The 10,543-nt window shown below is 40.0% G+C and overlaps 1 protein-coding gene across 1 annotated transcript; it reads left to right on the top strand.

Annotated features, from left to right (window-relative positions):
• Positions 1-732: 732 nt before the first annotated feature.
• LOC139337872 (olfactomedin-4-like) lies at positions 733-4,981 on the top strand. Its single transcript, XM_070972681.1, has 7 exons — positions 733-825; positions 928-1,050; positions 1,216-1,434; positions 2,083-2,236; positions 2,651-2,878; positions 4,023-4,191; positions 4,432-4,981. The coding sequence occupies exons 1-7, from the start codon at positions 766-768 to the stop codon at positions 4,859-4,861; spliced, it is 1,383 nt and encodes a 460-aa protein (XP_070828782.1). The 5' UTR covers positions 733-765; the 3' UTR covers positions 4,862-4,981.
• Positions 4,982-10,543: the final 5,562 nt, after the last annotated feature.

The following is a 10,543-nucleotide window of genomic DNA, read 5'->3' as shown; positions in this document are numbered from 1 at the left end:
TTATCAGCCAGCTTTATTTTTAAGGTCAAACACTGCATTTTTATTAATGTTGACTTAACTGCAGAAACAGTGTGTGCTGTTCAGGCCTAAGCGAGGAAAATAGGACACTGGCACAGTGGACTGGCATGTCTGTTTGGTGTGTTACCAGGTTTTTTACTCCTCTTTATTTTAGTCAAGGACGTTAGTTACTGTAATGTGGTCTCTTTGATTTCTTTAGGTTATATTTGTTACCTTGCGAGTTAGATTGGTGTTGTTTGTTTTGTTGGCCATTGCCCACTCTGAAGTTGAATTAAGCTTCATGTATTTTTTGTCTGAAATTGCAAAAAAGCACGACCATCATCATATTGACTAACCTGTGGCAGCTTGAGATTTGGGAAAGAAGGTAGTTTTTCCCTCTAGTTTTTTCCTCTAGATGGGTGAGAGCACGTACACATCTTTCAGTTTTACTTCAGTAACATCTGTCAGTATGTATGCAATGTTCTTCTTTATCATATCAAAAATTCCTTGTGTTGCTGCAATCCCAACCACCAAAGAGGAAGTGATCACATCCTGGTGAAAATATGCCACATCTGACACACACACACACACACACACACACACACACACACACACACACACACACACACACACACACACACACACACACCAAACACACATGCACAGACAGTCATAAGCAGTGGTTAGAGGGAGTGTCCACAAGTCAGAAGAGACATATTCAAACTGTGTTCAGGGACTGTTTCATTGAGCTCTGCTCTCTGATCCACCATGAAGCTGCATGTGATCGTTCCTCTGTGTGTTCTGTTCACTCTCACTCTCACTCAACAGGTAATATCATTGTTATTCTGTTTTAATGACTTTCAGCTCCTTATTTACATGTGGTTTGTAGCATTATTTTTCATATGCCATGTTTGATATTCCTGATTTCAGACACCTTCACGTGATAAGTGTGTGTGTGAGCTGACTCATTCAGAGAAGGCTTTCCCTCATGGCAGACTCAGCACAGTGGAGGACGATGCATCAAAATGCAACGGTAACATCACTCCACAGAAGGTAACTCATCAGGATATTTTCTACACCAGATTGTAAGGACATAATCTCAACAACGGTAATGCTACTACTACTAATGATAAAAACAAAGAGAAAAGCCAGACTCCTGTATGTATGCTTTCACTCTGAGTGATGTGTGAGCACCCCGTCTACCTGCTCTCTCTGCAGACTGTGGAGCTGGAGAGTCTGCTGCTGGGTTTGGAGAAACGTCTGCCCCAGCTGCAGCAAGACGTGTCAGTGCTGGAGAGGGAGGATGACGGACAGCTTTCCTCAGTTCTCAGCCTGCTGGTGGTAGAGAATGAACTGCTGGAGATCAAGCAGCTCATCACCAGGCTCAACATCACCATGCTGGGACACCAGCGGCTAACCACCAACACCACTAAAGAGGTAAATTCACAGTGACAAGCACCAGCAGCTCATCACAGACATCTTTCAGGAAGGCAGCATTTGTGTGCAAGGATGACCATTTCTGGCTCTCAAAGGAATTCATGTCCTCTGCTCCAGTGTTGGAACAATCCACCTGTGCTGTTGTCATTGTGTTGTAACCAAAATCAGCAGCCAAGTTAGATCCCAGTTAGACTAGACATGGCACAAGAGTTAGAGTGTAGAATATTAGCCTAAAGTTTAATGTGAGACTCTGAAGAAGAGTAACAGTGAAAATTGTAATATTATAATCCAATTTAATATTGATTTACAGTCATCAGGAGCTCAGACACAGGACTCCAAATGAATGATAATGTCGCTACAGTATATGCCTGATGGATGTGTAAACAGGCAACTGTTTGCTAACATATTCTCCATATCAACTTTAAAATGCAATAACATGTCAGTGTTGCATTTGAAGCTCTGCCGTCAAGTGGGGAAAAAATGAGTGACAGTGGGAGACATCAATGCTTGTAGCATCAGAAAGATCACACCAAAATGATTTTTATTTTCAAATGTATTGGTTGTTTTGAGTTTGGTGGTGAGGTTTGAATTGATACGGGAATGTCTGAACAACTAACTATTGGGATGTCTGTTCTGCTGCTTTGTCAGCTGGATGACCTGAGAGCAGAGATGCAGGAGCTGGAGACGTACGACACCATGCAGGTGGTGAAGAGACAACAAGACAACCAGAATCTGAGGAGGGACCTGGACCTGTGCAGGACTGGACTTCATCCCTCCACCCAACCCACTCTGCCTCCACATGGTATGTCCCAATACGACACCACACGCCAGAGTGTGTGGGAATTTTCTTAACTTCTCTTTGACTCTCAGTGAGAGAATCATTACCAAAACGATCTGAGTATATAGCAATAGCTTTTTTTTTTTTTTTTGGCATTGCTCACTTGAGATTAATTTCTACAAATTCCAACTAACCGATATTAACTGATTGGGTTTCCTGATCTCATTGGTGTTTGTAATGCATTGCTGGATATTTTACCTGAGTAAAATCAGATGTGACTATTGTAGGGTATAAATGAACTGTGGGAAACTCTCAGCACCAATCATTAGAAAATAATTATCAACCAGAGGACATCTCACACAGGCAGCTGTTCTTATTTCGTTTCTCTACATTTCCACAATTTCTTTCTCTCACTTTGATCTGATATTTTCCCTCAAGGTAACTGTCCCCACAGCCATTTTCGGAACATTTCCGGGCCAAGGGTGTACACAGCAGGAGAGTACCCTGGATCTTACAACTATGGAGCCTGGGGTCGGGATCCTAAACCAGAGGCAGGGAAGGAGAGCTGGTATTGGATTGTATTTTTGACCTCCAGCAACAAATTCTCCAACTATGTCCGCCTCTACTCCAGCCTGAGCTCTCTCATTGTTGGTGTGAGCACACCAGGTAAAGAACTCTTGTCTTATTTTTTAGTGTTAATGTTATAAATGTACAACCTTTCAGCTCAGCAGCATGTATTAAAGCTATACAGGTAAGTGGTGCATTTGTTGTGGACTATTTTCAGCTGTGGATTAATCCACATTTGCTCTAGTCAGTATTGAAGGCAGCAGTATGGTGTCTGTGGGATTGAACTAAAATGTACTACACTCTGTTCATGCTGATGAAGAAATGTGTTACTAGTGGATTGGATTGGATTAGATTAGATTCAACTTTATTGTCATTGTCAGAGTGCAACACGAAACACAACGAAATGCAGTGTTGTTTTCAATATTTTTAGGAATGAAATGCAAAGTTGTTTTCAATAGTTTTAGGAACTGAGTCAGTTCTTAATGGGATCAGTTTATTGTTGGTTTGGTTCTTTTCATGGGTTTTTCTGTCAATAAGAAAAATATTGGACTTCACCAGATTTATCCTTTGAGAAAGTAAGCCACCCCTAAATACTTGCTGTCTTTAATTAGCAAATAATGACATTTCTTATTTAGGATTGCGTTTGCTCCTCCCCACCTTTGCTTCCTCTTGTTCTTCTATTTCTTTGTTTTTTTTAGGGGCCGAGCTGCCAGACTAGCTCATATTTGCAAATGTTATTATTGTTATTATTATCAGGAAATCTGCCTTCCTATGCCAAAAAATTCAGAACAAGTCAGTTATGCATGCTTTGACTTTGCAACTTTCACCAAAATGAAGGCCCAATGTGCGGACATTTCCAGATGCTTTGAGCTGGCAGGACTTATTCACACAAGTCCCTCACATCAGAAGGTTTTATTGCAAACAACTATGAAAATTTTCACCAAATAAATCTGCAGTGTAAATGTAATGTAATGTAAACTAATTACGGAAATAACACACGGTCAACACTGATTTTCATTACTTTGGCGTCTGAGGCTGTGAGTTCAAGCCCTGGGTGATACAGAATAAACATGTTAATGCCGTTAATTCCTCCTTTCTCCACTTCATTTTTCATCTCTCTTCTCTTCCTTTTCTTCCTCAAAATGCCCGGTCACCACTGCAGAGCCGCTATAACCTTTTACTTTTTAACTCTACTTTTTTCTAATCTGTAAAAATGTACATGTACATCTTACTTGCCTTTCAGGTAATGTTCTGATCCACTCCTCTAACCCAACCACCAACACCATCCAGGGTCCAAACGTGGTGCTGTATGGAGACGCCTTGTACTACAACTGTTACAACCAAGACGCTGTCTGTCGATTCAACCTCAGCTCCAAAGCTGTCACCACCTTACAGCTGCCCAAAGGCACCAGGTTTGCTGCTTCATTATTTGAATGGGTGTTGCTGATGCCTGAAGTAGTTGTTCCTATTCAATGTTGAAATCTGCCCTTTTCTAAAAACACAAAGACAACAATATAAAAAACAAATGATCAACATGTGTAAAAGATTATATGCATGTAGAACTATGAATGAAAGCATGATGTAATGACTCATAGAAAATTCACATACACATGCATTCCTCTCCAAATGTTCTGTATTTTTTTTCTTGTCAGGTTTAACTCAAAGGGTAACTTCTGCCACCTTGAAGAATGCTATGTGTTCACTGACCTGGACCTGGCGACAGATGAGTCAGGTGTCTGGGTGATCTATACCACCACCCAGGACTTTGGCAACATGGTGCTGTCCAAGGTGGAGGAACCGCTGGCGCTCGGCCAAACCTGGCGCACCTCGGTCTACAAACGGGGAGTGACCAACACCTTTATGGTGTGTGGCGTGCTCTACGCAACCCGGTATGTCGACAAAGTCACTGAGGAGATCTTCTATTCGTTCGACACCACGACAGGCGTAGAAAAGTTCAACCTCGGCATCTTCATCAACAAGATGTCTCCCAACATTTATGCTCTGAACTACAGCCCTGTGGACCAGATGCTGCACGCCTACTGTGACTCCTACATGGTTTCCTACAAGGTTTTGTTTTCATGAAGGGACAATGCTGACAATATTTTCTGTAAAATTTTGTCAAATTTCCCATGCTGTACATGTACAGTTTATGTGGTTAATTCAGCATGATATTATGTAATTTGCATTATGCTCAATCCGTTAGCACAAGAAGAGTCATGTCATACTCTGTACTCCACTGTTTTTAGTTTATCTTCTTCTTTCTTCTGTTTTTCTGCACTAAATTCAATCGCTTTTACTTCGCTGCTCTGTCAACTGGTTTTAAGCTACTTTTTACGAAACTCAGGCCTTCCTGGAGATGTTTCAATTCAAAATCAGACAAGTGAAGGGGTGAGTTCGAGTTTCATTCACATTAGCTTAACACTGAACAAAAAAAGAAAGGAAAAAAGGTTAAGCTACTTGAATTAGTTAGTGACTGACTGCTTTAATGTAACTACGCAACTGTATTACTGTTTTTCATGTTGGAGATGCAAAGAGGCTGTATACATTTTGTCCACACCTGACCAACAATACTATCAGGAACACTGTCACAAAAGCTTTATTGCAAATTTTATTTTCTTGAAGTCCAGCAATTCATTCGCAAATGAAGGGAAACTTCTCCACATCTTAGCTGAAAGCGTCAAAATTTGCTTAATAAACACACTTTATGAAAACCATTCCTGTATTTTTGCTTTTTGTAGTGAGAAAAGGAAGCAAAAAGCTCTCTTGGCTGCAAGACTCAGGGATTTTGTTGGTTTAATGTGGATGAACACTCATATATCTGTTTTGAAATCTGTATTTATCACACTTAAACAGTAAAACCCACTTGACAAATAATATTGAAAATAAGAGTAATTTAAGGATGAAAATAGAATAAAGAGAATGCATTGCAGGAGGTGGAAAATAAAACCCACAATAATAAGAATGAATAAAGTTATAAGTGGAGTACACAGAGTGAAAATACAACAGTTTAAAGGAAGAAAAGCATAGCATTGAGTGAGCAGTGAGGCAAAACACAAGAGTTTCAGGCCTGTGTCAGGAAGTCACTGCTAGTTCAAGGGTAAAAGGAAGAGATCGCCCAATGGCGACCATTTGGCATTTTGCTCGAATTAAGGCATTGAGTGTCTCAGCCTCGCTGTCCAAACTAGCCAGCTCAGCACTAGATTACCATGGTTGCCAATAGTGGCATAGAGGGCCCATAGTCCCATCTCATCTGCCTCCACGTCCACATCACTATAAGCACGGCAGTCATAATAACAATAAGGGAACTTGTTGTTGAAACCCACACCAATGCCAGGAAGTGTCCCCCGGAACCGAAAATGGTTCTTCAGAGTGATTCCATAGAAGAACCATATTTGGTTCCAGAAAGAACCCTTTACACTAAGGTTCTTTAAAGAACCATTTATTCCAATGGTTCGATAAAGAACCATTAAAGATGCCTCAAAGAACCATCACAGAACCGTTTCTGGACCATGTCAAGGTCTATGCCTTTTTGAAAACAGTTCTTGGTGGATCCGATTGGTTCAATAAAAAACCATTTTATAATGGTTCTTCAGCCAAGAATGGTTCTTTGGCTAATAATTAATTCATTACACTTTTAAATATATCACATTTGGGGTGTCAAACATGAACATGAGTTATTGCTCATTTTATTTGATTTCTTACAAACATTTTAAAACAATTTAAAAACATAAACATAAAATCAAATTTTAACTCTTTTCTATTTTGACGTGATTCAGGGGCTTGTCGTCACTGCTCCCCCCACGCAACCCCGAAAGGGATGGTTGGGTATAGACAATGGATGGATGGATGGAATACTGTCCTATTCTGTTACTAGCTTTTATTGTTGTACGGCACCACAATAAAGAAACAATGTCCAATGAAATTCTCTGCACACCCTATTACATGTAATTGAAACACACCACAGCTTATAGAACTTATTTTATCAAACATCACACATGTAAAATAATGTATAAATACTGTAGGTCAGGTCTTCAACAGGGGGTCCTCAGAGGTAACGTCAAATGTGTGGGAAGAAACCTTTTTTTTTTTTTTTTCATGAACCACTTGAACCCTAGAATCCCTATTCTAAGGGGAACATTAACCGGACATAGCAGATCTACAAGCTCATGATAATGCTGTCAAACAAGTCTATGAAATCTTTGAAAAAGTTAAATCTGCAACACAATTTTATACAATATGTAGTGGGAGGTCCCTGCTTCATCTGAAAAATGTTATTCAGGTTATTCTTTTTTACTCAAAACTAACCTCATTAATCCTAAACGACTGCGAAGCATTCTCCGTGAAGACTGACGTTAGGAGAAGGATGGCTGTGTTCACCATCAGGCCTGCAAATGACACAAATAACAGTGAATACTATGGTTTTACCAATTATGTGAAGCTGCAATCTTTTGTTTAAAAACCATTGGGCTGTCAATGGTTTGTGTTGTAACTCTAGATTCAAGAAATGTAAAACAGAATTTAGAGTTGCTTGCTGCTAGATTCCACCATTGATATAAAACCATCCATAATCTAAAAATGTAATACATACATGTGCATTGGATTACAATTACGCATATTAAATGAATGAAATGAAAATGAAATTAGAATTAATCACACAAACACAACTGAAACAGTGAGTAGTGAATTTAACCTCTGCATTTAACCCATCCTTTTTACACACCAGTGTTAGTGAACACACACACGAAGTGCAGGAGCAGTGGGCAGCACACATTACTGCGCCCAGGGAGCAGTGGGAGTCAGGTGCCTCAGGGGCAGTCCTTCAGCTGTCAGTCCTGGGATTCGAACAGGTGACCCTCCAGTTACAAGCCCTGGCTGCCATATGAATTACAATGCTATACACACTGCATTCGCCATAGTACTGATATTTAATTATTTGATCACAATGCTAGTCTTTCAAAATGTTAGTCCTGCAGCAGTTACTTTAATAGCTCAAATGCATTTTTTTTTTTTTCATAAATCAAAGCCAACTGTAATTCCATTGGACAAACACAATGAAATGAATTGATTTTAGACAACTTCATGGCAACATTGCACATCAGACTCAAAATTAGTATTGGAGGTGTGTGTGTGTGTGTGTGTGTGTGTGTGTGTGTGTGTGTGTGTGTGTGTGTGTGTAGTTGTTTGACAGGATAAAGGCCACTTACTTTGCCTTCACACTGCCTTCATTTACTGACATCAGAACATCACACGGTTTCTTCAGTATTCTGTAAGGAAATACAGAGCTCAACTCAAGTACATTGAAAATGCTCAGGTGCTCACTGACTGCCTACCATGAAAGTAGCCGTTTTATATGGACTGACGCTGTTTCAGGGCTCTCAAGTTTTCATTGACATGAAGAGGCGGCGGAACTTAACTTTTCCAGTAGTTTACATGCAAGTAATCTTCAATTATATGCATTTTTAGCTTTTAGCTAACATTTATTACCTCAAATTAATGTTAGCAGTTAGCTGCAACTACACACAATGACGTCGTGTTTTCCCTCTGCCTCTGAGGTTATAGTCACAACCAAACTTAACTACTACAAGTTCTACATCACCGTTAAACATTCTAACATAAAGTAAAGCATGCTAAAAGTAGAAAAGAGCCTTACCTCACTTCCACTGTCCCCATAAAATGTTAATCCTGATGACGGCGCAAATTAGCGACGTTGCTCAGTGCGAAGGAAGAAGTGGGAGGGGCCGACAGAAGGCGCAATTTTGTTTGTGTGTGCGAGTGAGTGAGTGAGTGAGGGGGAGAGAGAGAGAGAGAGAGACAGAGAGAGTTCAGAATGCATTGCATCTAGTTGTGAGCCGATTGTAGTTAGACATGTAATGACATGCCTAAAATGATACAATGTGAGCCGCAACAGCGCAGTCAGCGCACAGACAGGTCAGCCATCTTTGGAGCTATGTAGGGCAACCAAACTAGGTCAAAACACATACATGCCGATCTTGAAAGAACGCTAAATTATCTGCTTTTCAGTTAGCCAGAAATGGATTAGTCGCCATTACTTAAAAAAAAAAAAAAAAAAACCCGCTGAGCTGTAAATGGTTTTCTTACCGCATTTAAAGTTTTGATGTATATTTTCCCAGATTTTTTTTCCATTCGACATAATTTTTTGTTGAATTCGTTTTGACCCAATGTGTTGTCAAAACATTATGTGAGGATCCACATGATGTCAGTATATTATGTGAGGACTGACATGATGTCAGTACGTTACATGACGATCAACACGATGTCAATATGTGAGGATCTTGTTTGCTTGTCTGGCTGGCCAACTTCACCTGCAATGACATACAGACAGAAACTGTGTTTTCAAGGTTCCAGGATGAAGTTAATATTTTCTGAAATTTTCTCATTTTCTTTGGGAACTGCATCTTCACACAGTCAAGACATGCAATTCATGCCAATAGTGGTCATAAAAAACACACTTGTAGAATCAAGTCAAAATGTACATCAGAATAAATGCTTCTAATCAGTGAAGTATGGCTCAGTACCTCTGGATCCATATACAGTAATCCATCAAGTCAAAGTTGCAGTTGGACTGGACCCAGACTGAAGAAAGTACCCCACCCAGCACTGTAAAATCATGCTGGTTGACTTTGGTTCTCACCTGTTCTGCAGAGTCTTCAAAGATCCTCCACAGGACTCAACCTGCTGCAGCACGGTCTCATACTTCACAGCAGGGAACGACCACAGGTTGGAGTCCACTGGACACACACATGAGCCGTTCCTCCTTTGGCCTGAGACACGCTGAGCCTGGCCATCACCCTGCAGCCACATGTGTAAAAAACACTTCTGTTGTGTACAGGAGATTTACATGGATAATAAAGAGACTGCAACAAAAAGAATCAAAATAGAAAGAAACAAAAACGTCATCAAATGCTATTATCTTCCACTGTTGTCCATGGTTTCTAAAAGTTGGATATGAAGTGTAACTCACTGGTGACAGCATCAGCAGGAGCAGCAGCAGCAGCATGTTTAGAGCTGGAGAAATGAATCCTGGACTGATGAGGACAGAATCTGTTAATGCTGAAATCACCACACCTCCTCTTCTCTTTTCTTTTATAAACTCAGTCACAACAAACACATTTTACTGACTTGCTTCTCATCACCAATGAGTCACTTCAAAGACTTTACTTCACAACTCACGTGGAAGTGAAACTCTGAAAATAAGAAACTTTGGAGTTTCACAACAGTTATAATCCAACCAGGAGTTTCCCGCATGTCCCCCTTACATGCAATGGTTATTATTTCCCCTTTGCAATATCCCCTGAAGTTTTTCCTCCTGTTTTACACATTATCAAAACACTACATTGCGTTAATGGATATTATTATATAAGTAGAAAACTGAAAAATGTCTACACTCCTGCATGTGTGATAGGTGCTTCACGTTATAAGTTAAAAAAAAAATCCTGCACACTGTCTTACTTACTGCTGGAGTATTTCGTATTGATCTAATACAGACAAAAATCTTTCTTTTTTCCATCAATATAATGTGTTGGGCACAATGACATCCATCAACCAGTGGTGTACAGGAGTTTGCACTTTGATTCATGATATCAGCAGATGTAATTGGTAGGTGGACAAGATTATCTGTTGATTTCCTTAATTGTCACCAGGACAGCAGCTACTCTTACTGGACCGTGTTCTTCAAATGTGACGCAACAGATGCAGACTGAAATGTTGTTATTAGGCTAAAATAATCCTGAACCAGCTATTTGT

This window comes from Chaetodon trifascialis, chromosome 10 (assembly GCF_039877785.1).
Source record: "Chaetodon trifascialis isolate fChaTrf1 chromosome 10, fChaTrf1.hap1, whole genome shotgun sequence".
NCBI classification, from domain to species: Eukaryota; Metazoa; Chordata; class Actinopteri; order Chaetodontiformes; family Chaetodontidae; genus Chaetodon; species Chaetodon trifascialis.
The sequence above is the reverse complement of the archived record's forward strand: the minus strand, read 5'-3'. Positions and strand labels throughout refer to the sequence as shown.